General features: G+C 46.7%; 8 protein-coding genes across 10 annotated transcripts; 4 read left to right on the top strand and 4 right to left on the bottom strand.

Annotated features, from left to right (window-relative positions):
- The first annotated feature begins 3 nt into the window (after positions 1 to 3).
- On the top strand, positions 4 to 3,338 carry LOC136198009 (Bardet-Biedl syndrome 7 protein homolog). The gene is made up of 22 exons (XM_065987913.1): positions 4 to 62; positions 110 to 175; positions 227 to 289; positions 355 to 530; positions 588 to 719; positions 775 to 832; positions 886 to 961; positions 1,014 to 1,068; positions 1,120 to 1,169; positions 1,220 to 1,350; positions 1,405 to 1,704; positions 1,752 to 1,922; positions 1,969 to 2,031; positions 2,083 to 2,222; positions 2,279 to 2,368; positions 2,425 to 2,499; positions 2,547 to 2,656; positions 2,717 to 2,820; positions 2,872 to 2,932; positions 2,983 to 3,045; positions 3,113 to 3,153; positions 3,206 to 3,338. Exons 1-22 carry the CDS (start codon positions 27 to 29, stop codon positions 3,299 to 3,301), a joined length of 2,157 nt encoding a protein of 718 aa, XP_065843985.1. The 5' UTR covers positions 4 to 26; the 3' UTR covers positions 3,302 to 3,338.
- Positions 3,159 to 6,354, bottom strand: LOC136198008 (uncharacterized). Its single transcript, XM_065987912.1, has 15 exons — positions 6,092 to 6,354; positions 5,465 to 6,031; positions 5,282 to 5,412; positions 5,165 to 5,227; positions 5,005 to 5,114; positions 4,897 to 4,952; positions 4,704 to 4,840; positions 4,505 to 4,651; positions 4,387 to 4,452; positions 4,210 to 4,334; positions 4,048 to 4,158; positions 3,881 to 4,002; positions 3,737 to 3,829; positions 3,575 to 3,687; positions 3,159 to 3,524 (listed from the first exon to the last, which is right to left on the bottom strand). Exons 1-15 carry the CDS (start codon positions 6,296 to 6,298, stop codon positions 3,335 to 3,337), a joined length of 2,238 nt encoding a protein of 745 aa, XP_065843984.1. The 5' UTR covers positions 6,299 to 6,354; the 3' UTR covers positions 3,159 to 3,334.
- Positions 6,355 to 6,611: 257 nt separating this feature from the next.
- LOC136198005 (uncharacterized) lies at positions 6,612 to 7,748 on the bottom strand. The gene is made up of 6 exons (XM_065987908.1): positions 7,564 to 7,748; positions 7,480 to 7,509; positions 7,392 to 7,424; positions 7,173 to 7,344; positions 7,074 to 7,121; positions 6,612 to 7,026 (listed from the first exon to the last, which is right to left on the bottom strand). The coding sequence occupies exons 1-6, from the start codon at positions 7,720 to 7,722 to the stop codon at positions 6,746 to 6,748; spliced, it is 723 nt and encodes a 240-aa protein (XP_065843980.1). The 5' UTR covers positions 7,723 to 7,748; the 3' UTR covers positions 6,612 to 6,745.
- Positions 7,749 to 7,958: 210 nt separating this feature from the next.
- LOC136198006 (uncharacterized) lies at positions 7,959 to 10,603 on the bottom strand. 3 transcript variants are annotated; one of them, XM_065987910.1, is made up of 6 exons: positions 10,443 to 10,598; positions 8,906 to 8,935; positions 8,821 to 8,853; positions 8,608 to 8,761; positions 8,510 to 8,557; positions 7,959 to 8,451 (listed from the first exon to the last, which is right to left on the bottom strand). In XM_065987910.1, the coding sequence occupies exons 1-6, from the start codon at positions 10,563 to 10,565 to the stop codon at positions 8,159 to 8,161; spliced, it is 681 nt and encodes a 226-aa protein (XP_065843982.1). In that variant the 5' UTR covers positions 10,566 to 10,598; the 3' UTR covers positions 7,959 to 8,158. The 3 variants fall into 3 exon arrangements, with proteins under 3 accessions (XP_065843982.1, XP_065843981.1, XP_065843983.1); XM_065987909.1 differs by lacking the exon at positions 10,443 to 10,598 and adding an exon at positions 8,991 to 9,191; XM_065987911.1 differs by lacking the exons at positions 7,959 to 8,451; positions 8,510 to 8,557; positions 8,608 to 8,761; positions 8,821 to 8,853; positions 8,906 to 8,935 and adding exons at positions 9,576 to 9,964; positions 10,020 to 10,061; positions 10,139 to 10,220; positions 10,274 to 10,306; positions 10,359 to 10,388 and having other exon boundaries at positions 10,443 to 10,603.
- Positions 10,604 to 10,705: 102 nt separating this feature from the next.
- Positions 10,706 to 13,403, top strand: LOC136198004 (uncharacterized). The gene is made up of 15 exons (XM_065987907.1): positions 10,706 to 10,777; positions 10,827 to 10,887; positions 10,936 to 11,000; positions 11,073 to 11,131; positions 11,185 to 11,339; positions 11,387 to 11,633; positions 11,695 to 12,015; positions 12,076 to 12,204; positions 12,255 to 12,340; positions 12,395 to 12,541; positions 12,597 to 12,651; positions 12,711 to 12,803; positions 12,853 to 12,887; positions 12,936 to 13,148; positions 13,198 to 13,403. Exons 4-15 carry the CDS (start codon positions 11,119 to 11,121, stop codon positions 13,237 to 13,239), a joined length of 1,536 nt encoding a protein of 511 aa, XP_065843979.1. The 5' UTR covers positions 10,706 to 10,777; positions 10,827 to 10,887; positions 10,936 to 11,000; positions 11,073 to 11,118; the 3' UTR covers positions 13,240 to 13,403.
- A 567-nt stretch (positions 13,404 to 13,970) lies between these two features.
- Positions 13,971 to 16,098, top strand: LOC136197683 (uncharacterized). Its single transcript, XM_065987502.1, has 12 exons — positions 13,971 to 14,067; positions 14,124 to 14,290; positions 14,347 to 14,581; positions 14,630 to 14,911; positions 14,958 to 15,086; positions 15,143 to 15,203; positions 15,260 to 15,293; positions 15,350 to 15,487; positions 15,546 to 15,600; positions 15,656 to 15,726; positions 15,777 to 15,893; positions 15,947 to 16,098. The coding sequence occupies exons 1-12, from the start codon at positions 14,055 to 14,057 to the stop codon at positions 16,001 to 16,003; spliced, it is 1,359 nt and encodes a 452-aa protein (XP_065843574.1). The 5' UTR covers positions 13,971 to 14,054; the 3' UTR covers positions 16,004 to 16,098.
- A 1,749-nt stretch (positions 16,099 to 17,847) lies between these two features.
- Positions 17,848 to 20,181, top strand: LOC136197977 (digestive cysteine proteinase 1-like). The gene is made up of 8 exons (XM_065987879.1): positions 17,848 to 18,077; positions 18,134 to 18,312; positions 18,474 to 18,732; positions 18,782 to 18,983; positions 19,032 to 19,222; positions 19,317 to 19,576; positions 19,628 to 19,817; positions 19,871 to 20,181. The coding sequence occupies exons 1-8, from the start codon at positions 17,879 to 17,881 to the stop codon at positions 20,059 to 20,061; spliced, it is 1,671 nt and encodes a 556-aa protein (XP_065843951.1). The 5' UTR covers positions 17,848 to 17,878; the 3' UTR covers positions 20,062 to 20,181.
- LOC136197979 (protein ST7 homolog) lies at positions 20,161 to 22,832 on the bottom strand. Its single transcript, XM_065987882.1, has 18 exons — positions 22,628 to 22,832; positions 22,495 to 22,577; positions 22,319 to 22,430; positions 22,203 to 22,257; positions 22,077 to 22,146; positions 21,965 to 22,016; positions 21,831 to 21,909; positions 21,723 to 21,777; positions 21,559 to 21,670; positions 21,407 to 21,504; positions 21,258 to 21,350; positions 21,189 to 21,210; positions 21,065 to 21,137; positions 20,905 to 21,007; positions 20,703 to 20,853; positions 20,561 to 20,653; positions 20,361 to 20,500; positions 20,161 to 20,306 (listed from the first exon to the last, which is right to left on the bottom strand). Exons 1-18 carry the CDS (start codon positions 22,812 to 22,814, stop codon positions 20,211 to 20,213), a joined length of 1,674 nt encoding a protein of 557 aa, XP_065843954.1. The 5' UTR covers positions 22,815 to 22,832; the 3' UTR covers positions 20,161 to 20,210.
- Between the last annotated feature and the right edge of the window lie 21 nt (positions 22,833 to 22,853).

Here is a 22,853-nt window from a genome sequence, read left to right as displayed (position 1 = left end):
AAGGCAGCGCGCGCTAGTCCGGAGACATGGACTTGAGTTTGAGCAAAAGAGACTATTACCAGGTCGAAATCAGGTCATTTTTGGGTCGCAGCGAGCTGTACCCTTTTAGACGGCAATCACATCGCCGCGAACCATGAAACTTCTTCCCGCTCGATCTCCTACAGCATCGCAGAAGGCAACAATCGCGTCCAAACGCATTCAGAGCCCCATATTACGTGACTGTTAGGTTGCCGTGGCGGATCACGACGGAATAGTGACTTGTTTTGGCGTGAGAAAAGGAGAAGCAACGGTAAATAAAGGAAGAGGGAGGGGCTCTCATCAGCCTAACATTTTTTTAAATTTCCCCCCCTTGAGATGGTTTTCAAAACGCTGCCTGGTCGAGAAATATCTCGCCTGGAACTCGGCGGAGCCGCGGACGCCATCAAAGACAAAATTTTCGTTGCTTCTGGGCCGGAAATCAAGGCCTTTTCGAAGAAAGGAAAGCAATTTTTTAATTTCGACACAAATCTCACAGAAAGCATACAATCGATGTAATTATAAAAAGAATAAAAAATTAAATAGATGTGGATTGTATCTTTTCTATTCAGGTTCATTCACGGTGCAGATCTGTTTCTCTGTGGCACCTACATTTATAATCAGTATCGAGACTGCAGTGACTTAAACTATTATCTTTCTCCTGATCGGATTAACGATGTTCTTTGTCTGCTCAGTGGCGAAGGGTAACAGCTATTAGTTGAAATATAAAAATTATGTATTCTCTCTAAATCTCTAAAGGGATTCTCAGATTTTGCCAGTTTTGGCTTGCTCTGACAGAATGCTACGAGTTCTCAATGTTTGTCTGCTTTAGTCTTTTTCGTGTCTCTAGCCTTATCTCTATGCATGTAGAATTCTGATCTGATGTACGAATGTGAAGTTGCTGGGCCACCTCTATGTTTGGCTTTGAATAAAAACTCCGCTCCCGGTACGTCAGATTGGCTAAAGGCCTTATCTTTATTCCTCTCTCTCTCACACAGATGAAGTCCTGTATGGAACCCTAGATGGCAAAATGGGTCTCATTCAGCTACAAAGGTAGACACCTCGCCAAACGTCTGCCTTTATACAATATATATATAATATTAGTGATGGACCCAGTTTTAAGTGGGAAGTGGTAAACGAGCGAGGAGCAGGAGGCAAGTCAGGTCAACGTATCACAGGACCAGACGAGAAAATTTCCTCCTAGGCATTCAATGTATTGATCTCTATGACCTGACGAACGACGGCGTGCCGGACATACTCGTCGGTCGCGACGACGGCCAAGTGGAGGTCTACGCTTTGGACGAAGCAAAAGAACCAACCCTGAAGCACAAGAGCGTATGGTTAATTAATCAGAAAATAAAATACCAAAACATTTTTTTAATATTTTAGAATCTTCTTGAGGGAGTTTCTTCTATTTCCGGTGGCATCGTTGGACGGTCCTCCTATCGCGAAGTCGTCGTTTCGACATACGCTGGTCACGTTATTGGTTTCACAACGGAGCCGTCTGTGAAGGAAATAGACTCCTCTTTACCGCCGTCGTCCGCCGTCGATGAGATAACCGCCGAAGGTCAAGCCAGGCTGGAGAAATTGAGAGAGGAAATCGATGAGTTGCACGAGAAAGTGACCAAGGAAAGAGCAAAGTATCAAGCGTCGACTATGACTGAGACTGCAGTTTCAGCCGTGCCTCAGGTAAGATTAAAGATTAAGAGAAACTTAGCTGTAATTCTCGTCCCAAGTTCTCTGTCAAAGACAAGTTTGTTTTGAATGACGAGGACGCGTCCTATGGGCTCTTCCTCGAGGTTCAAACATCAATCGATTACGTCCTCGTTCAGAGCGACGTTCCTGTTGATCTTCTTGACATTGACTCCAGCACAGCTGTTGTCAGTTATAGTGCGTGCGACGTAGAGGTAAGAGAGGAAAAACGAAGACCAAAATCAACATATTATAATATAGAGTGGGAACTATTTGTTGGCAACGTACAGATGCCAACCTAATACGAAGCAGCTACAGCTAAAAGTAGGTTCCTAGAGATGTCAATGCGATTGGGTCTAGCGCGTATTTGTGCAGATACGATCGATCGAGGGCCAATATGGTACCGTTCAGGCTTATATCACTCCTCGCATTCAACCCAAAGTGTGCCAATTGCGACAATACTTCATCAAACCGCTTTCCCTTCATCAAAGAGTCCATTCGTTTGACGACACGAGGTAAGCATCCTATCGCAAAAAAATCAAATCAAACTGCAAGAAATTCTCCATTGAAGACCACTTAATGTATTGAAGCTGGGGGGACCGTTTAGTTTAGCCGAAGTCCACTCGTGGGTATGGTTCTGCCTGCCAGAGGTTCCTGAACGGTGAGAGGAGCTAAAATGTCAGTCTATCAAATCTTAAGACGTCTTCTTTTGTACAGTGTCCCTTCTGATGACCAAGTGTCGTTGTACTTTCGCTCGACGTTCTTAGATACTCAACTCGAGTGCACATACAGGTTAGATTATTATGATTACCGGTATGTAGTCTATGAGTCTGATTCAGAAAAGGGGAGGCGATGTTCAAGTCTGATAACGTTTCGACAATTTCTATCATAAAAGACGTTCTTTCGAAGAAGGCTACTGAGAGAAAAATCAAGCTAAGTCTTTCCTATGGTACGTAGTGGGGGGCAAAACGTTGTGGGGACGATGGCAACGAACTTCGTTTGTCTACAGACATCAACGATGAATCCGTGTCTCACACTCTGACTCTTTTACACCCAAAGCTCGAGCATCAGCTTTTACTTGCAAAGAAAGTTCAACTGATTGAAGCACTCAAGGTGGAGTCCCCCACCTCATGGCATTTCCCTGTTTGATTTCCGAGCCCTCAGGAGTTGGAAGTACACGAAGGAAGCAGGGAGTACATGGTAGCGGAATATCAGGAAATCTTAGGTGAGTAACCATCCACTGTCTAATAAAAATATATCAAAGGCTTTTCTCAGACAATGCTGATAAACTTCAAGCGGAATTTAAACTTCAGCCCTCTCACTTGGAACGTCTCTATGATATCCTCCTTACTAGCTTTTAGAATTTAAAGAGGACTTTCTGTTGAATTCCTTTACTTACCTATACGTATGATAACTGACTTGTTTATTGACAAGTTCAAATTCAAGGTACGAAAGGCGTCTTTTGTTTTTTTCGTTTTCAAATATAGTGTGGATGCAGGGAATCAACGTGAAAAGCAAAGTTCCCCAATTGATGACTGTTCTGGAAGAGTACGACTTTGAGTCGTTGCTTCAATTTTTTGCCGGTGAGTCATAGATACAAAACAAATAAAGAATATTGCTATCTAAACTAACGCGGGCGAGATGGATTTAAAATAGTCAGTTGTCGATCGATTTCTCGAATTGTTTTCGGACCGAGAACGCCGGGCGCGTGAACGACGATTCCCCAAGATTTCTGACATTCGGAAACGAAGTGACGAAACGTTTTCACGTCGCCTTGGACCGTGGAGAGCGGATCCGTCGAGCAAATCAATCCGAGTCTAAGAGATAGAAAATCAGTTGGGTGTTTTTCAGGTAATTCGAATCGTACCTTGTCATCTTTTTCCAAACGGCGGAGAATTCTTCCCTTATTCTTCGCCGCGTTTCCGGACACAGTCGACCATCCGTTCTTCCTGGAGTCGAATTTTTTGCATTCCACGCCACCTTTGTCAATAGGTCACATAGGTAGGGGCAAGGAGACGAAATTTCTTACTTGAAACGATTGGACGGCTGCTAGCATCACGTCCGAATAGAGCCCGTCGATTTGAACGAGCAACGTTAGATAGCCAAGATGTTGAAGATGAACCTGGAGAGCCATTCAAGCGAATAAATAAAAGTATTTTACCCTAGTGATAACCTGTGATTCTTTGATTAGCTCAAGAGAGTCGTCGTGTTGATGAACAGTCTCGAAACTGTGAAGCATTTCCAATTGGATTTTCTCCGTTATGTCATATATTCGAGGTTTTGATTCAATGGGATCTAGTAGCAATCAGTGATAGGGACTCCAAGAGCACTTTCCCCCACCTGGCAAAGGTATCGATAGACGATTTAGTCTGGTGCAAAGCTGAGTGCGATCGTATTGAGCTTTAGGATTGTTTGGTGATAGAGGAACCAGTGCAACATCTTCAGGCAAATCTGAAGCAGAAGATTACAGTAGTAGGATTCCCCCAGTCGTGGAAGACTCGCCATTGTGCGACTTGAATCCAATTGCCAGTCCTTCGGGTGTATCCAAGAAATCCGCTCCACCGGACCTACCCCTCTTCAACGTTTCCTCGATGACATGAAATTCCTTTTCATTTTGATCAGTCAAACTAAGAAGCAAGGTATTTCCTTTCTACGACAGGTAGGTCCATCGACGCTTACGAAAATCTCGTAATCTTGGCTCTGTCCTCTAAATTACCCGTCTTCACTAGTACCACAGATAAAGGCCTAGCAGAGGGGTATCACACTTACTGTGCCCACATACATCTAGATACTGTACCTTGATGCATTGATAGTCCAAGGCAAAACAGCGTAGGCTTTGTATCCTTCTATTTCGCTCTGTTTCGAGATGATGCCGGATAGTGAGAACAAAGCCGACGCGCAAGACCTCGTCTCGTCAGGGCAGCAAATAGCAAACGATCGATGTCTAAATAAAAAACCTATTTTATTTGTACCAATGCATTCAGTAGGCTTGGGACTTGAGTGGGATCAAATCTCTGTCCTTTAGAGACAATATGTACTGTGCTGCCCCTTGTAGACTCGACAGGAAGTATCCCGCTTCGCCTTGCGTCAATCCTTGGCAGCTATATTCCGCCATGTAGTTGCACATAGTCGCCTGAGAAACTATACAGTTAGACAAGAATATTAGTGTATATGATTCTATGAACGGACTAGCTCTGGCAGGTCTGCTTTGATGACAACGTAGCACCAAATGTCCATAAAATCGTCTTGAAAACAATAACAATTAATTGCCTAACGCGATGATATATGCACTTGTACCAGCTCCGACTGCGTCTTGCTGACTTTCTGCCAATTTAGAAAATACGGAACGAGCTGATTTCATCACTCCATACAGCTTCTGACTGGGAATGACGCAGAAACAAGTCGCCCTCAAAGTGAAAATTATAAAAACATTTGAGATCAGAACGTCTACGCCTACTTTAACTGAGCTATAGCGTCAATGTAAGGAACAGGTTCATTGCTCTGGCATTGAGGAGGTATACTAGAATGGAATTTCATATCTATATATCTATATCTACTATCTATCTGTGTGTACCTCATCTGTGCCTGCGTGACGTTTGCATACTTTTTACACTGCCTAGACAGTATAGCGTCTTCCTTTCGTTGACGCACGTATTCCATACATTTCTTATGTATTGCAGGCATGAGGTTCGATTCAACTTTCAGCTGCAGCCATAGTCTAAGGATCTACAGCCTCTCCACCTCTAAGGACCCTCACCTGCACCGTTTGCGGCTCCAGTTGCCTCTGGTGATAAGAAGCCTGCGAATCGACAACAAAATGACTCAAAGCCTGGGTAAAATCGTGATAACGAGCCGGATGAGCGCCTCGTTCGCCGCCATCCTCCTCATTCCAGCACTCGCGCGCGTACTCCCTCAACTTTCGACCTTCAAAAGATCGATTGGCCGCGTTGAGCGAGAACAAGGCATCCAAGAACGTCTTCTTTATCGCAACGCCACTCTCGCTTCTTCCAGACGGCTGTTGAACGCCCAAAAACGACCTCAATTGATCTCGAAACTCTATCGTTCTTGCATCGACTTTGAAGAAGTTCTGCATCGCGTCCATGGCCTTTGTTTTGGGATCGTTCGTCTGCTCGATTGCCGTTTTCGTTCGTCGTTCGCGTCGTGCGACGGAGATTTCGATGATTCTCGATTGGAGCTCGTATATCTCCTCGTTCGATTGGACCCACGAGTGAAACGCTTTCAGAGTCAAATGCTTTGGCGTTGCATCTTTGTCGTTGCCCGGGAGACGACGAATTTCGTCCATAACACTCTCAATACGTCGAATCTGGAGGGGGAATCGAGTTCGTTTGTATTCAACTCGGAATGTGAAGAAAATCTACGCTACTTTTAATTTTAGAATTCGTAATTTCATTTCGTTTGCGTCGTTCGAGCTTCGTTCTCCAACGGGAGCCTCCAGTTCGATCCCAGTGCCTTCGTTCGCAGGCGATTGGACTCGAGACGTCGTTTCCTGTAGCGCTTTGTGCATGGACTCCATTTCGTCCTTCAGCTGCTCCAATTGCCGGAGCGTTCGTCGCCGGCTGCTGTCTCCCATGCTTCAAGAAGCCTCTACAGAGCCTGCTAGACTACAGAGCGGAGAGCAGGGGCAGGCTCTCGCTAGCGTGCGTCTTACGCGGATCTTCGTGCTTCTTCGTACCGTGACCATAGATTAGGACAAGGAGGACGTGCTATCGTTAGGCGAAGACATACCTACGACGGTGTCAAAAGGCGAAAGACGAAGAGAAAGGCCCCCAAGCGCCCCCCAAGCGTCCGAATTGGCTCTCCCCTCGAAACGAACAACATGCGACTTCGATCGAGTCGTCCATGTAGGGAATCATGGCATCATGTAGCAGAAATTCGCTTCAATCTCGAGGTAAACTGGAACGGGGTCCCCCTTTCGTTCGGCACAAGCGGAAACGCGAAAAAAGAGAATGCAGACGCATCCACAATAAATGTGGCACATTTACAAGAACAAACTCTCCAAGTCTGCACGGGGGCGCTATTACGCGCAGCAGGCAATCCACGTTGCGCGAACGCGGTACAGAATAGAATCGTCCCACGAGCTAATATGGAGGGTGAAATTGTATCTGCCCACTTGGGTCGCTTTTATATCGACTCGGACATTTTTCGTGCTGTGACTGTCTAGCAGGCTCATTCCCGTGAGGACGTTCGGTGGGTTTTCAAAGCAGGGGTTGAATTGGACCTCGTGCAGTTGAGGCCAGCCTGACTGGGGGTGATTTGCCTCGAGGGTGACGTAGTTCGATTCAACGCTTCCCATTTGACCTACGGAAACCGGATCGTTAACTGAACTCACTTTCGATTCAACTTACATTTACAGCTCCCAGCATCTGATGCATTGCCCTTTTCGCCTTTCTGTCCTGCACGGAATACGTGATCGAGCTCATATAGAACTTCGTAGGCTAGCTCACCGTTCGATCCATTTATGCCACGGGGTCCCGGTGGACCGTCTATTCCTTGGGGTCCTGGGCATCCTTTTGCCCCTTTTTCTCCCTTTTCTCCTTTGTCTCCACGTTCTCCCTTTGGCCCCATGGACCCCGTTTTTCCCGGGCACCCTTTGTCGCCTTTCATTCCAGTTCGACCCTTGCAAAAAAAAGTCAGAGGCGAACATGCTTGTAGTATTCTTTTACAATCGGTCCTGCTTTTCCTGGTGGACCTTGAAGCTAAATAAAAGGCCATTTTATAGACATACATAAGAGGAATTTTGCATTCTCTTACCAGTGGAATGCAGCCGTCTTTCTGCTTATCCTAAAAGACGTGTCGTAGGATTTAGTCACTTTAGTGCAATATCGGTCGCAAAACCTCGCATATGTTTCCGTATGAGATGAATTGGAGTTGATTTTGCTTGGGTTTGCTGCATTGCTTTGTAGTTCCCGTTGACTCGTCCTCTGCGGGTTTTGCTAACGTACAAGCTAGCAAAACAACACCCAGAAATCCGAAAAAATAGCTCGATGAACCCATCTCACAAGAATGAGTAGCGAGGGCGGCGGTGCTATTTACTTACGATCGACCCCGGATCCAGTGGTTCATTGCATCCGGTGTTTAAACTCCCTGGTGACATCTCAATATGCGAGCTCCTTGCGCAAACAATAGCTAAACGACTAAGCAGATTGCAAAAAATCTTGCGCTGCATGGTTAGGGCCACGAACTTAAGTTTGCCTGTATACAGACGAAAATTGAGCCGGTTTAAACGCTTGACTAGTACTTCCAGAAGTAATGCCGGATATAACGATGGGATGTGGTATTGTTGGCAGCAAACAATAGGCCTTTTTGTGACCTGGGGCATTGCAGATTGAATGGCAGCTCTATCATATCCATAAACATACGCGCACGAGTCACGACAAGACATCAGCTAAGCATGCAGCACACGGAATCGTTTTCGTTTGCATTGTAGCAGTTACGACTGGGGGCAAGCTGTTGGGCATGCCGTCCAAGAATACTCCAGCGTGTACACAAAACTGTCGCTCCAAGCCGCCATCTTGAGAGTAAATCCGAACCTTGTGACGCTCTCGGGGTTCGCGTACACTCGCATGTTTACGTGCGACGCGGAGTCGACCCTCACCAGACCTACGGAAATCACGGGTGGGCACCTGTAGCACGGGGTGAACGTAATGTTGTTCATCTCCGGCCAGCACTGATTATGATGAGCCGGACTGTTGCAGTACGCCGAACGAACTGTTCCCATTTGACCTGCACGTAGACGCGCCGTCGCATTACATTAATAATACATCTCTTAACTAAGACTTGCAGTATTCCATCGTCTCTCTTGTTCCGTTTCCGGGCATACCCTTTTCACCTGCGTACGTAATTAACTTTGTTCAGGCGTTTTGGGCTCAAGCAGCATACCTCTGTGTCCCCGCGGACCTCGTTCTCCCATGTCTCCCTTTTGTCCCTCTTCTCCTTGTGGCCCCATGTCTCCCTTTTGTCCCTCTTCTCCTTGTGGCCCCATGTCTCCCTTTTGTCCCTCTTCTCCTTGTGGCCCCATGTCTCCACGAGGACCCTATATACATGTACGAGAGCGTGCGGGCGAAATACGCGTAGCCGCTTTACGCTTCATACTGCCGGTCCGGCTTTGCCTGGCGGTCCTTTGGTCTAGATAATGTTTACCGTAGCGAACCAGAACGTTTCTAATACTTGATCTCACCTGTTTGATGCAGTTCTTCTCGTTTTCGCTCTACCGTTTGAAAGACATGGGCGTTTTTATATACGGACTGCATACGTTTACTTACCTCGCACACTTTCACGCACACTTTCACTTGAATGTTTGCGGAAATGACGCTGCCTGGTTCAACCCACTCTTTGCTCATTGGAGCAGTTAGACCAGGAGTAAGAAACGCAAACGCTAGAACAAGAAGCAATCCAATAGCTCCCATCGCGCTGGTTCGTTGGTAAAGCGTAAATGGCACTTGATACGGATACTCACTAGCTATCTACGCATTCATTGCCCATTTACGCGTTTTCAAGAGGAGAGATTTGAGTGCAGGCCATTAGCCACAGGTCTCACATCTGATTGGCAGCAGGCTAGATATCATATAAGCGTTATTTAGGAAAGGACAAAAATCAAACGCGAGCTCGTGGATGAAAACGTTTTGGCACAGACAACAGTGGTGTCCCTCGTAAACTAAATAAGCTAGCAAAAAGCACCCAGAAATCCGAAAAGATTACTCAGTGAACCCACACGAATTTCTTAAGTGATAGGCTAGTTGCATTGATGTACTGTACATACAGACGAGCGTCATTTCATGCGGTGTAAACTCCCCGATGATATCTCTTGCGTTGTATTGCTGACAGGCCGTTCTATGCAAACTGAGTCCTGGGGCATTACAGATTGAATGACAGCTCTACAAACACACGCACGAGACAAGACAGCAGCTAAGCGTGCAACATGTTTTTCGCTTGGATTGTAGCAGTTACGACTAGAGGCAAGCTGTTGGGCATGCCGTCCAAGAATACTCCATTTCGTACGTAACACTGTCGCTCCAGGACTCCATCTTGAGAGTGAATCCGAATTTCGTGACGTCCTCGACTTTCGCGCGCACTCGCATGTTTACGTGCGATCCGGCGTCGACGTTCACCAGACCTAGGGAAATCACGGGTGGGCACCTGTAGCTTAGGGTGAACGTAATGTTGTGCATCTCCGGCCAGCACTGATTATGATGAGCTGCGCTCGTGCAGTACGCAGAACGAGCTGTTCCCATTTGACCTGCACGTAAAGAAGCAACGTAGCATTACATTAATTTACATCTCTTAAGACTTGCAATATTCTGTCATCGCTCTTGCTCCGCACATACCCTTTTCACCTGCATATATAATGGAATTTTTGTTCGTTAACGGGTTTGGGGCTTGTGCGTGCTGCCTAGATAGATAGCAAGCGTACCTCGGTGTCCTCGCGGACCTCTTTCCCCCATCTTTCCCTTCTCTCCCTCTTCTCCTTGTGGCCCCATGTCTCCACAAGGACCCTATGTACGAGAGCGTGTGGGCGAGATACGAGTAGACGTTTCACGCTTTATACTGGCGGTCCGGCTTTGCCTGGCGGTCCTCTGGCCTAGATAATGTTTACCGTAGCGAACCCGAACGTTTCTAGTACTTAGTCGCACCTGTTTGCTGCAGTTCTGCTCGTTTTCGCTCTACGATTTGAGAGACGTGAATGTTTTTATACGGACTGCAAGCATTTTACTTACCTCGCACACTTTCACTTGAATGTTTGCGGAAATGACGCTGCCAGGGTCAATGCACTCTTTACTTTTATGAGCGGTTAGACCTGCTGTAAGAAAGGCAAACGCTAGAAAGCCAATAGCTCTCATCGCGCTGGTTCGTTGGTAAAGCGTAAATGGTACTTGATGCGGATACTCACTAGCTATCTAACCGTTCGTTGCTCATTTACAAGAGGGGAGATCATCAGCCCATGATCAGCCACAGGTGGCGTCTCACATCTGATTGGCTGCCGGCTAGATGCCATTCGTCATGCAGAGAGAAATCCACGAGCTGGCGTGATTGTTGAGCGCTTTTGTGCAAAGTGCGTGTTCCGCACAGACTTTCAAATTCTTGTCATGTTTGCTGGCTAGGAAAGATCCGTTCTGCGTGCCGGGCGCGCGTGTCAATACTTCTTTGCTAGGAGACATCACGGTAAAACAAACAAACAAACGAACGGATTGATGACGATTTCAATGTTAGTTTAGATTACGTGCTCTCAGGGAAACTTCGAGGTCACTAGACTTTCATGATCATGGGGATTTCAAGTCAGTGTGAGTAATTGCCAGTGCGTTCGGGGAAAACACCCTCGATCAGGCAGGTAAAAGAGGATTCCTTAGAGTGACTTTTTCATTCGTTGTCCTGTGTCCTGTGCTCTTCCGTAACATGCAAACAAACGGTGCGAAGGATTGCTATTTCCTTCAAGAAAACCGCTGATTTTTTCCTGATTAGATTTGCGACAGAGACACGGGCACCTGCCTGACGAACTCGGCACGTCGCAGACACCAAAGCCGTCAAACGAAGCCGCTCCACTGTACGAGAATGTGACACCGACGGGACGGCGTCGACCACCACCAGTACCTCCACGACGACCCCGCTCGGTCTCGGTATAAGATCCTTTTCCCGTGAAGGAAATAACAGGAAAACTCTGCAGAGACTTGCTACCTCGTCTGGCTCCGAAAGTCAGGAGTCTGGAGTCGAAGCGGACGATTTCATGACAATCAGTCCACCGAGTGCAACGATTCCCGAAGAAATACAAATCTATCTTACCCTCCCTAACGGAGAACGACTGGAAGACGCTGACGAGGCGGAAGTTTTCTTTTTCAGTGTCGGTAACAAGAGATGCGCCACGAGCTCTACTCGACAACTCAAAAAAGGAGTTCTCGTTTCCCACTCACCAAGTCAGTTTTCTCTCGTAAACGCTTATACTCTAAAGTGATTCGTTAATTAATTAATAAACAGAGTGGTCCGTTGCGGAAACGGTGAGCGTTGAGCTAATTCGATCGAGAGGTGGAGGAATGCAGGCGGGCGTTGTCATTGCCAGAGGAAAGTTTACCTTTCACTTTCCGGTCACTGGAGTTGCTCAGCAGTTTCAGCAGCCCCTTTCATTTCCTGCCCTTGTCCTTGTCAGAGCTCCTCGCTATGCCGTCGGGCAGAATCTCGTTGACGATATGGGTTCGGCGTTGAGCGGCGGCCAGCTTCCGTATTGCTATTTTAAACAGCATCCCGTCTACGGTTCCAACGTGTATGTTTGCTTTGAAGACGACAAGGAAGGAATAAAACGTAACCTAAGAGAAAGCCGCTAAACGAATTTTGATTTTATGTGTGTGTGTGTACCTCTAGGATACGTCAAAGCGGTGAAAGAGAATTTTCCGCTTTGCGAGCTTGACGATGACCCGAGCGTTGACGAACTTCATGCCCATTTTCCCGGATTGATTCGCTTTAGTGACGAACTTGAATCGACGATGCCAAGTACATAGAATGCGACTCATGTTTTATTCTAAAGTATCTGTGCGTAATAGAACCAGCAGTACCCACGATTTCTGCATATGCCACGTCTAACCTGCTTTATTCACATGACGAGATTTCAGCTGAAGAGACAGAGACCGTACGAACACAACATTAACGAAGTGAAAAGGCGTACTTTTCTTTCCTATGATAGCCCGCTATGGAAAACAACGATGCATACGAACCTGTTGAAGTACTTGTAACCAGAAATATGAAGCCCAAGGAAAAGGTGGGTCCCAAGTCTTCAGTCAGTTCAGTGGATTCTTATGGAACGCCTTTCCCAAGTCAAAGATATTGCAAGGTGGTTACACGAGTGTTGAAGAATGTAATTCTTTTGACAGCATTCTTTCTTTTAGCCAATGCCAAGAAAACCTCGACCGTTGCATAGGAACAGCAGTCTAATGAGTGATGGTGCAGCTTGCACGATTTGTTCAGAATCTTAGAATTTAACACCTTGCACGTTCTACTAGCCGATCCTCAGTCTGACTCCCCTGGCAGATTATCTCGATTCTCGACAACTAGTACTTCTTGTCGGTCAAATGCATCAGTTGAATCAATCACAGGTAACAAAAGCCCTGCAAACTAATTTTGCTCTTTCACATACTTTATCAGCTGAGTCAAAATCTCGCACTTTGCCTTTGAAATCGGTAGCCTAAGAGTTAAATTTGTTAATTACTTAATTATTGGTGCTGCAGGCAAACGATTCTGGCATCTCCTCAAACAGTGGACGACGTTATTCAAGCAACGATAAAGTTGAACCATTTTTGAAAAAGGAGTTGCTTCCTGCAAGCTTGGCTGGAAGCATTGACAGTGGCATTGGAGTTATCAGTGATTTGGACATGAAACGCAACACGTCTCACGATGACAGCAATTCGGAAAGCGAAGTGGTGAAAAAGTCTTCTTACAAGGTTTTCATATCTCAGGCAAAAACTAATAAATCTAATGTGCGGAGTTTAGTTTTTTCGCAAAATGCAAGTTACAAAAGTGAAAAAGACGTAACTGAACGCCTTGGATGAGTGATTGATCCCAATTTTATCTCAATTTCTTTATTTGTGAATTTACACGCTCTTTCTAGCGCACGGTAGGCTCTAAAAAATTTTCTCGCGCACGGCTCTTTTGTCTAAATGGTACTTGATGCGGATACTCACTAGCTATCTAACCGTTCGTTGCTCATTTACAAGAGGGCAGATCATCAGCCCATGATCAGCCACAGGTGGCGTCTCACATCTGATTGGCTGCTGGCCATTCGCCATGCAGAGAGAAAGTGTCTTTGCCCTGCGCACTACAGCTGCACCATCTCGAAACCCGGCCCGTCGTAGACTAAAACTGAAATTGATCTATTTCAAGAACTGCGAGGCGTGACACTTAGGATTTTGATAAGGCTGCCAGGAGATATAAAAACAAATTTCACACTAAGAAAAGCAGTCACCGTCTATATCGTGCACAAAAGGCCCTAGCAATGTTCTCGTCCTCTTTGTCTGTTAGTTTTAGAGCCTGTTTCACCGGTATCTCTGGTGCAAACAACATATGCAGTGTAGGAGGGTACTGGGGGAGTGGTGATCCTTTCGTAATGTTCACTGCAGGGGGATTACATCTAGGGGGGACTCTGAGTTGGGGACGTGCAAACGATTGACAGTTGGATGGCAAGCGCTCAAAGTTCTAATGGGAATCTCCGTCTTTAGATTTATTCTGATAGTTGTGCCTCATTGACCCTTCTTGTGCTTGTAAACAATGATTACGCAAGAGGGATTTTCCTTTACGAGTGTATATAAGAATTACTCGTCGAACGCACCGTGGACAGTCTTGGGTGAAACATGCCAGAAAACGGTACGGGAGCAGCGTCAATGGTGCAAGCGTTTTGCCACAGGCTGTCCCCGTACTAGATCATCGACGGCGCAGCGGGCAATCCACTGGCAGCTCGTCGCAGACTCCGTTTGACGGTGATCCTGACTATGTGAATTCCGAAGCGATAGCGATAAATCGTTTGCCACTGCGGCGACCGCCGCCGCCGCCACCTCCCCGCAGCAGTTCATTGACTTCACTCCAATTGGTATGATCTTGTCATGAGTTCGTAAGGATAGTGTAGATAATGATAAATTTCTCCAGCGTCAGGAGCCGGCACTGGCACCTTCCTCCGATATCAACAGAGACAAACTGACAATCAGTCCTCCCAAAGCCAAGCTCAACGAAGAAATACAACTCTTTTTGACTCTACCCGATGGAGTGCAAGTGAGGGATACGGATAGAATTGTTGTCTTCTTCTCCAGCCCTGGTAACGTTCGATGCGCTAAGACGACTGCTACGCAGCTTAAGCCTGGCGTTATTGACTCCCATTCCCCAAGTAAGGTTTTGTCACTATTGTCTTGACCTCATCTGACAGATTTAATAGTGTGGGAAATTCCTGAAACAGTAGACGTCGAATTGATTCGACAAGGAAGTGTCGTTGCTAAGGGAGAGTTCACATTCGTTCGGCCAGACAGTGAAATTCGACGTTCCCAACCACTCCAAAGTCTCTCGTTTCCTCATATCGTTGTTGTGAAGATGCCTCGCTACTACTCAGGACATCCACATACTGCTTTCGCTGGCGAGCGTCAGTATTACTATGAGGAACATCCCGTCTATGGTCCCAATGTCTTTGTCTGCTCCGAGCATGACAGAGAAGGCTTGAAACGTAAGTAAAGATGGAGCCAAAAAGAGAAAATCATTTTCTTTTGCAGAGTATGCAGCTATGGTAAAGAGGAATTTTCCAAAGTGTGGACTTGGCGACTGTCCCAGCGTTGACGACCTTCGAGCGTGTCTTCCAAGTGCAGTTCATGTTATTGGAAATGAATCTTCGACGTCTTTAAGTAAAGTCAAGTTATTTTGTTTATGCTGCATAAGTCATCATTCTTGTCATCTTTAGAGCCAATACCAGAGGCCACCCCGTACGCCACCACTCAGATGCAGTTTTTTTCTTCTGCCTCGTAGACATTTTATAAATAAAAACTGCGTTGTCATCTCCTATCCTATATTTTCTTAGGCCTGAATTTGTGCCGACTTTCAGTGAAGCGGATGTAAGAGCGCATTATTGAAGCAGTGAGCATCTAGATATATGTCTAAGCTTTCTTAGCCCGCTCCCTTGGAATACAGCAATGCTTATGAGCCTGTTGAAGCCTCTGAATCTACAGAAATCACTAAGGAACAATTGTGTCCTAAATCCTCAGCGGATTCATGTGGAACTCCTTTTCCAATTCAAAAACGCTGCAAGGTTTAACTGAGGATTACGACTGTTGAATCCTTATTGACTTTAATGCTTCTTGATGTAGCCAAAACCAAGAACGAACGCTCGACCATTGAATTGGAGTAGCAGATTCAGTGATGGTGTCTTTCTATGCCTGTCCGGTGTTTTAGTTTTCTGACGCAGTGTCTACTGTAGGTGATCCTCAAAGCGACGCAACAAGATTCTCGCAGTTTTCAAGATCTAGCTGTGGTTCTTTTCTATCATCGGTAGGCCAAAGTATAAGGTGACAATATCAAACGTACTATTTTGCGCTTAGAGATCGCCTTCATTCGGAAATGAGATAGTTAGTGATTCTAACGAGGATCAGACGAACTCTAAGAAATCAATGAAGCCAGGCAGCCAGTCTGACAGTGAATTGAGCAGAGGTTTCAAGGTTAGCATTTATGGCAGATAAGTGCAGTATAATCAAAAAGGCTCTTTTTATAGTTTTTTCGAAGGGCACCCAAGAGAATAAAAAAGAAATCACAGACATTACAGACCTAATTGACATTTGTCTCTGCTAAGCTGATTTGCTTTATTTGTCTTGTCATTGCGCTGGCTCGATCTCTGACTTACTCTCTGTAAAATGTAGATGTTTCGCTCAATATTTGCCCATCATTTTATAGAATTCTTCAGCCGTAGTTCTGATTGAACCACAACGCCCAATATGTAAGGACTTTACTACTTTACAGGCTTTTTCTAGCGCACGGTAGGCTCTCGGACAGCGAAATAAAGAATTTTCTCGTGCACGGCTCTTTTGTCTAAATGCGACTCGGATAGAGTCTCTGAGACCATCGATCCTCCGTCTCCTCCATTGTAGATCACGGGACCGGCGCTGCAACTCCTGGTTTAGCTATTTCGTCTTCGCTTACCCTCACACCGAGCTCTGTTTCGTTCGTGAAGCCTCCTTTAGGTCCAAAAACGAAATCGCGGGCCTCAATTCGAGCTCTGAGAGCATTTCTTTGGCGAATCGCGTGAAAATCGCTTGCCTCTGCCTCGTTTGATCAATCCGGTCAGAAAAACGTCCGTTGCATCGCAGATTCGCAGGCTAAGCGAGAAATAAATCCTCTCTCCAAATACGCGACGGCCAAACGTTCGAGTCATGATTTTTTATTTCCACACACACTCTACACAGCGATTTTACAGTACACTCATGCAAAAATTAATTATTCTAACATGTCCACTCGATCCTTCGTTCAGTCTTCGTCGTGGATCTCTCGTTTTTCTTCGTGCTCGTCGTCGATCTTTCCATTCTTCCTTCTGTCTTCGTCCTTCGATCGTTTTCCTTCATCCAGCGCGCGACCTAAAAATCAAATACCTATTAGTCTCTGCCAAATAATCGTTGTACGTACCTTTTGGTTGCGTCCGTATTAGCGTTATCCAGGCTACACCGCGTGGAGGTTCGGACGCTTCGTAGCCCAGGGAAGTCTTCGCAAAGCGATGACTCCCTTCCAAAAAGTTTCGGGTGAGTTGCGGCTTCATCGGCCCCCCCAATCAGTATCCGCCTGGACGAGTAGTCGGTCCCTAATACCGAGTCCCCCGGCGCGACGATACCTGACCACATTGGTAAGCACAAGGCTAAGAACCAGGGCTTCTGGGTTGGAGAACGGCCGACCACTGTTTGTAGAGGCCGACAAGAAAGACAGTGCAATGCCGAAATTGACTTCACCTGAGCCGGATCATCGTCGGTCTAATCGTGCCATCGGGTGAGACAAGTGCCGGCAACCAGGCCATAAATGAACACCCCCTCCAAGCCGTAACCGCTCGAGCCTAGCGCAGTTCGTGCTTGTTGGCAACAATAAGACCTAAGCGATCGTTTTGCCCAGTGCGCGTACCGAGGCCGAAGCCCCCCTTCGCCCTGCCTACGGGCTCCGGCACGGTAAAAACCGTGGGCCACGCTGATCCGCCAATCCAGACTTGCCTTTTGCCTTCCCCCGAGCCGGTCCGTTCAAGGACGAGACGCAGCGAACCGCGAAACATCCACCCTCAGCCGCAACTGAAGGAAATCGGTTGTGCGCTTCGCTTTTGAACAGCGTAGCCCCACCCAGCGCGCTCATTGGTTCGTTGGAGTCACGTGGGGCTCATCCAGCGCTCTGATTTGTTCCACCGAATAGGCGTGAATTTGTAAACCGGTTTTGAATACCGGTTTGACTAATGATTCGTCAGCAATTTATTTTTGGTAACGAAATGACGCAAGATTTCACGCGCTGCACTCAAGATGGCGGAAATGCCTCGTGGCTGCCTTTCTTCGCGATTTCGTCTTACGCTTTGCGGAATACGCGCGAGGTACGGTGAAATCGTTTTTTTCCACCATTCGGCGCTAATGAAATTTCCCATGCGCCTAACGTACGCGAACTGACCAAAAATCACGAGACAGTCATGGGATCGCATGCGGTGACTGCTTCGCTCTGCTTTCTGGCGAGCCTAATCCTTTGTGCGAGCCTCGATGCGCCGTTATGGTCGACAGATATCGCCTACGAAGCGACTGGCACCATCGAGATGCCATATTCGGAGATCGTCGAACCGTTCCGCGCCTATTACGACGGAAAAAACCGCCGCAGTCTCCAAGTCTACTACGGTACGGCAAAAGAACGTCGAATTGCAACTCGCACGAGTCTTTCCCTTCGATTTTAGACGGATTGAACTACATTTACCAACGAGCCGATCAGACCCCTTACGGCGCCTTATACAAAGTCGTCCCTGAAACGACGGAGACAACAATGAACGAAATGAAGTGTTTCGGCGCCAACGGGACGTCGGACGAGCCGATGACAAGCATCCAGAGCGTTCTTCCAGCAACAGATAATTTCACGGTTAGAAGAAGTGAAGTAGCTTTAGTGATAGAGACAACAGATCACTGCATATACGTATAGAGACTGTAAAAAAGTCCTTTTCATAGTATGCACAGGCGTTGTGTCACCAAGTAGTCTTTAGGAGAGCTTCTCATTTTCTCTCTCTCTCTCTCTCTCTCTAGAACATGGGTCCCGATTCTTATGAGGGTCTTGCATGCGATCGCTACGTGATGAAAGAGACGAACGGATACAAGCGGAACACCTATACTCTGTTCGTTTTGCCGCCGACCGAAGAGATGCCCTTCAAGGTGCCCGTCTATTTCGAATTCGTCGGCTACGACAACCTATTCGGGTCCCACTACGACAAATACGTCATCAAGTACGTCACTTTTAAAGTTTACGAGGACGGAATACCGGAAAAAGTCTTTGAAATTTCGTCGAGTAAGTGAAAACAGCGTCGCTATGGGTGGGTTAGTCTCATTATTTTTAGGCTATCCGTGTGAGATGTTTCCTGGACCCGGCGTGGAAGCGGATTTTGGGCTGCGAACGGCGTCCAATCCGATAGGCGAGCTCTTGACGAATACGGGAGAAGTGGATCGCCAGTTCGACAAGTTCAAGTCGGTGCACGGAAAAGAGTACGCCAATGCGGCGGAGCACGAACAGCGCAAGTCTCATTTTCGTCACAACTATAGGTAAAGAAGAGCTATAGATTGAGATAAAGGATTGACGATGTTGTCTAGGTTTGTTCATTCGACGAATCGCCGTCATCTCAGTTACAACGTCGCCGTGAATCATCTTGCTGATCTGAGCGACGAGGAACGGACAAAGATGCGTGGATATCGCTACACCAGAGACAACAACGGTCTCCCGTTTGAAATGACCGACGAAATGGTCACTGCCACGCCTGACACCATGGACTGGAGAATATTTGGTAAGAATTCGAAACGAGGACACATTACCACGCAGTATAGAAGAAGATCGCTATAGAGTCTAAATTTAGTCTATTAATAATTTTACTTATTAAGGTGCCGTGACTCGGGTTAAGGATCAGGGTATCTGTGGAAGTTGCTGGAGCTTTGGAACGTCCGAGTCCATCGAAGGAGCCCTTTTCCTCGCGAATAATAGCACGTTCATGACGCCGCTATCCCAGCAGAATCTCATCGATTGCACGTGGGGCTACGGCAACAACGGCTGCGACGGCGGCGAAGAGTGGCGCGCCTACGAGTGGATCATGAAGCACGGTGGCATAGCGACGTCGGATAGTTACGGGCAATATCTGATGGCTGTACGTTTTGAAGAAAATCAATAATTAGTTTTGATTGTTTTTCCTTCTTAGGATGGGGAGTGTCATTTTGCCAATGCTACAGTTGGAGCGCGTCTTGCTAGCTATGTCAACGTGACGTCAGGCAGTCAATCGGCCCTGCAGACTGCTATTGCTACAAAGGGTCCGGTCGCAGTCAACATCGACGCGTCGCACCGCTCCTTTTCATTCTATTCAAGTGGAGTCTACTTTGAACCCGAATGCGGTAATCCCTCTCTAACATTTCAATAATAATAATAATTAGTTTTAATTATTAAGGCAATGGAATGGATGATCTGGATCATTCCGTTCTTGCCGTCGGCTACGGCACCATCAACGGCGAAGCCTACTGGTTGATCAAGAACTCGTGGTCGACCTACTGGGGAAATAACGGCTATACCCTCATGTCTCAAAAGGACAACAACTGCGGCGTCGCGACCAATCCAACATACGTCAATATCAAGATGTAGTTGGAGTGGTTCTAGCAGACGCCGTGACTGCTGCGCTGTCGCTGCTCTGCGTATGATTTGTGTATGTTTGCGTGCTTCCCCCCATCCCCTATAGCGCAATGCGATTCAACTTATATTTCAGACGAATCACTGTCTCGTTAGAACTGTTTTTATGCTCTAGTTAGCTGATGCCAGATGTGAGAGGGTAGAAGGGCTTCTAGTTTCTCCAACAGGAACATAATTGGTGCTGAGAGCCAGCCAGTTACCTAAGAGATAATCCGTTGTTGTTATTTTTTAGAAAAGGATAGGAGTTCTCTCACCACTCGAGCGACTCGTGCCATGAGTTCGGGATACTGGTGAGTCGTCAGCGCCAAAGCGGCCGTAAAAGTGCACAGGAATCCGGTGAAAAGAATGAAAAACGGTAGTTCTTTTTTCGGATAGACGGACACCTTATGATGGGCTAAAAACAGGCGGGGAAAAGAATCAACGAGAAACCATTCAAGAGAAAAGTCAATCATACCCGGAAGAAGCTCCTTATCAACTGCCTCTGTGCATGACGGGTACGGATGGAAGTAGTGGCCCTTTTCCAGCGGATAAGGTACCAAGTTAAACGCTACGCGCACACACATGCACATAGCTGCTCATATAAACCTCGTACGTACCTCCTTCCCACGTGAAGTAGAGCAGCTGGAGTGCCCCGTCGACTTCTTTCCAGTGACGCAAGTGATAGAACGCGTATGCCACCGCCTCGCTGTCTCCTCGCTTGAGGATGTGCTCCGGCGGCAGAACAATGCTCTTTAGCTCCAGGAGATACTGGGAGGGAGGGAATAGGGATGGAATCAATTATTCGATTCCGTCTCGTACCTTAGGGACGTGGGGATTGAACTCGACGGCCCTATGTATGACATCGACTGCTGCTAACTCAGCTGCGCTGAGCCCGCGGCGCGTAGCAATGTCAGGACTAAATCTAGATCGCATACAAGACGTCAGAATATATTGGAACCCCCCGTTATTAATTGATTACTTATCAGCTACTGTACGAGCTTTCATGAGTGCAGCTGTGTAACAGATAGTCGCGGATTTGGGGAGACTGATATCTGGGGAAGACGATGTGTAACCAATGCGTAGCGAGTTGGCAAATTCCTCACCGTCGTATTTCGCTAGAACTTGCTGAAGGGACAGTCAGTTATGGTACAGGTTATATTGATCTATTTTACCTGAACTTCTGCGTAAGCGTGCATCTCTAGAAGAGCCTCGATTAAGTTTTCGTGGATATTCAAAACGTTCATGGTCGGAAATTCTTTCTGAAGCTAAGAAAACGAATTGCGGGAAATTTTTTCCCCCCCTCAGAATTTTCCAGCCTCACGTCTTTCATCATCTTTACTGCCTCCTTGTTTCGTCCTTGTTTTCTATAGCACATGGCCAGACGTCGTCGAATGTACACGCAGAGATTCGTTTCTCTTTCTAAAGTAGAAAGGAGTCACGTGGAGTCTAGCGTTTGGAGTCGAGTTGTCTCACTTTGCATGGGGTCGGACGTCGACGTCGCGTCTCTGTGTCCGTCGCGCGAAAAATGCGTTTTGCGCTGCTGCTCTTCGGCCGACTTCAGAGCGACTTTCAGGTATCGTTCAATCTAAGTAGAAAATGCACGGGGTAATGAAGGGAGAGAAAAAGCACAGAGCTACCTCGACAATAGTCTCTGCTTTTTCTTCAGCCAGTAAAACCAATGCAGATGGGCAACTAAAGACAAACATTGCTATTAGAAACCAGTGGCACATGTATTCGTTTATTACTTGGGATCAATGGTGAGCGCTTTTTGAGCCATATTAAGCCGATTCTTTGGATTTGTTTCTTGCCACGCGCGATACATCACTGCAAAAAGGGGACGGGTCTCTCTTTTCCTCTAAGCATGTACGACTTCATGTACGCGATTCGACTTCATTGGAACTTCTTTCGTCTGAGTCACGCGTAAAATGAGACTACGTATAGTTATTAGATACGTTACATTGCTCTATTGGTATATGTAATCATAGTCTGACTTGATTCTCTTGTAGAGTCATATTGGAGTCAAAAGTCGTGAGGTAATCGATCCCAGTTGCTAGTCGATATCTGCGAGGCATTGCTGCAAGAGCGGAAAAACGACTCTCGCGCGAAACGCAAATCACCTCTGATACTCGGCCCCTCGAAAGAGACTCAGCGGATTCTTCCACACTTTACATTCTAATCAGTTTTGAGACGTCAGAAAAGCGTGCAAGGGATCCTCTATCTTTGCTTCTCTCACCTGGAGAGGTGGAAGCCGGTTCACTGGCTCCCAAGAGCGAGGACAAATATCGAAGGGAGACCGACTCAATGAACGATTGACCATAGCGTCGATAGTAGACCCATTCAAAAATCTGGGTATATTAATTAATAATGATAGTCTTTCTACTTTAGCTTTTAGTCTAGGAAAGCCATTACGAGAATTAGACCGGATATTAGAGACGAAGTTCCGGTTAGTGCCACGTAGAACTTTGGCGAAAGATTGCTGAATACCACCGCCGCTGGAGAAGACTTAAATCGGTCAGCGGATTAGAAAGAGTGATTTGGGTACAGTAGCTTATGTTTTCTCGAAGTTTCAGTGGCGATCGAAGAGCCCAGAGGAGAAAGACGATGAGGAGAAACCAAACGCCCCACAAATGCGTGCACGACCAGCATATCCAAAGTTTGAAGCGAGTCCATATTGTCGCGTCGTCGCTGTCCGCCTCCTTGTCGATCGTCGAGTCGTTGATTTCGGCCATCGTTTGGGAAAACAAGGCATCAGGTAGAGCGCGTTGTCT

This window comes from Oscarella lobularis, chromosome 18 (genome assembly GCF_947507565.1).
Source record: "Oscarella lobularis chromosome 18, ooOscLobu1.1, whole genome shotgun sequence".
NCBI lineage: Eukaryota > Metazoa > Porifera > Homoscleromorpha > Homosclerophorida > Oscarellidae > Oscarella > Oscarella lobularis.
Note: the sequence above shows the minus strand (reverse complement) of the source record. Positions and strands in the feature narration are given on the sequence as shown.

Coding starts and splice junctions, on each gene's coding strand:
- LOC136198009 (XM_065987913.1), top strand. CDS start 27: ATGGACTTGAGTTTGAGCAAAAGAGACTATTACCAG. Junction 1,923..1,968: donor ATAGTGCGTGCGACGTAGAG/GTAAGAGAGGAA, acceptor ATTATAATATAG/AGTGGGAACTATTTGTTGGC. Junction 2,223..2,278: donor CATTCGTTTGACGACACGAG/GTAAGCATCCTA, acceptor TCTCCATTGAAG/ACCACTTAATGTATTGAAGC.
- LOC136198008 (XM_065987912.1), bottom strand. CDS start 6,298: ATGGGAGACAGCAGCCGGCGACGAACGCTCCGGCAATTGGAGCAGCTG. Junction 4,335..4,386: donor GCCAAGATTACGAGATTTTC/GTAAGCGTCGAT, acceptor CTTGCTTCTTAG/TTTGACTGATCAAAATGAAA. Junction 3,830..3,880: donor AGCTAATCAAAGAATCACAG/GTTATCACTAGG, acceptor ATGGCTCTCCAG/GTTCATCTTCAACATCTTGG.
- LOC136198005 (XM_065987908.1), bottom strand. CDS start 7,722: ATGGGTTCATCGAGCTATTTTTTCGGATTTCTGGGTGTTGTTTTGCTA. Junction 7,425..7,479: donor AAGACGGCTGCATTCCACTG/GTAAGAGAATGC, acceptor CCTTTTATTTAG/CTTCAAGGTCCACCAGGAAA. Junction 7,027..7,073: donor AGATGCTGGGAGCTGTAAAT/GTAAGTTGAATC, acceptor CGGTTTCCGTAG/GTCAAATGGGAAGCGTTGAA.
- LOC136198006 (XM_065987909.1), bottom strand. CDS start 9,134: ATGGGAGCTATTGGATTGCTTCTTGTTCTAGCGTTTGCGTTTCTTACT. Junction 8,936..8,990: donor TGTGCGTGAAAGTGTGCGAG/GTAAGTAAACGT, acceptor TTCAAACGGTAG/AGCGAAAACGAGAAGAACTG. Junction 8,762..8,820: donor CAGGCAAAGCCGGACCGGCA/GTATGAAGCGTA, acceptor ACATGTATATAG/GGTCCTCGTGGAGACATGGG.
- LOC136198004 (XM_065987907.1), top strand. Junction 12,016..12,075: donor CGACAAGGAAGGAATAAAAC/GTAACCTAAGAG, acceptor GTGTACCTCTAG/GATACGTCAAAGCGGTGAAA. Junction 12,652..12,710: donor CAGCAGTCTAATGAGTGATG/GTGCAGCTTGCA, acceptor ACGTTCTACTAG/CCGATCCTCAGTCTGACTCC.
- LOC136197683 (XM_065987502.1), top strand. Junction 14,912..14,957: donor TGACAGAGAAGGCTTGAAAC/GTAAGTAAAGAT, acceptor TTTCTTTTGCAG/AGTATGCAGCTATGGTAAAG. Junction 15,894..15,946: donor AATTGAGCAGAGGTTTCAAG/GTTAGCATTTAT, acceptor CTCTTTTTATAG/TTTTTTCGAAGGGCACCCAA.
- LOC136197977 (XM_065987879.1), top strand. CDS start 17,879: ATGGGATCGCATGCGGTGACTGCTTCGCTCTGCTTTCTGGCGAGCCTA. Junction 18,313..18,473: donor CAGCAACAGATAATTTCACG/GTTAGAAGAAGT, acceptor CTCTCTCTCTAG/AACATGGGTCCCGATTCTTA. Junction 18,733..18,781: donor AGTCTTTGAAATTTCGTCGA/GTAAGTGAAAAC, acceptor CATTATTTTTAG/GCTATCCGTGTGAGATGTTT.
- LOC136197979 (XM_065987882.1), bottom strand. CDS start 22,814: ATGGCCGAAATCAACGACTCGACGATCGACAAGGAGGCGGACAGCGAC. Junction 21,910..21,964: donor TTCCAATGAAGTCGAATCGC/GTACATGAAGTC, acceptor CCCTTTTTGCAG/TGATGTATCGCGCGTGGCAA. Junction 21,351..21,406: donor CAGTAAAGATGATGAAAGAC/GTGAGGCTGGAA, acceptor TCGTTTTCTTAG/CTTCAGAAAGAATTTCCGAC.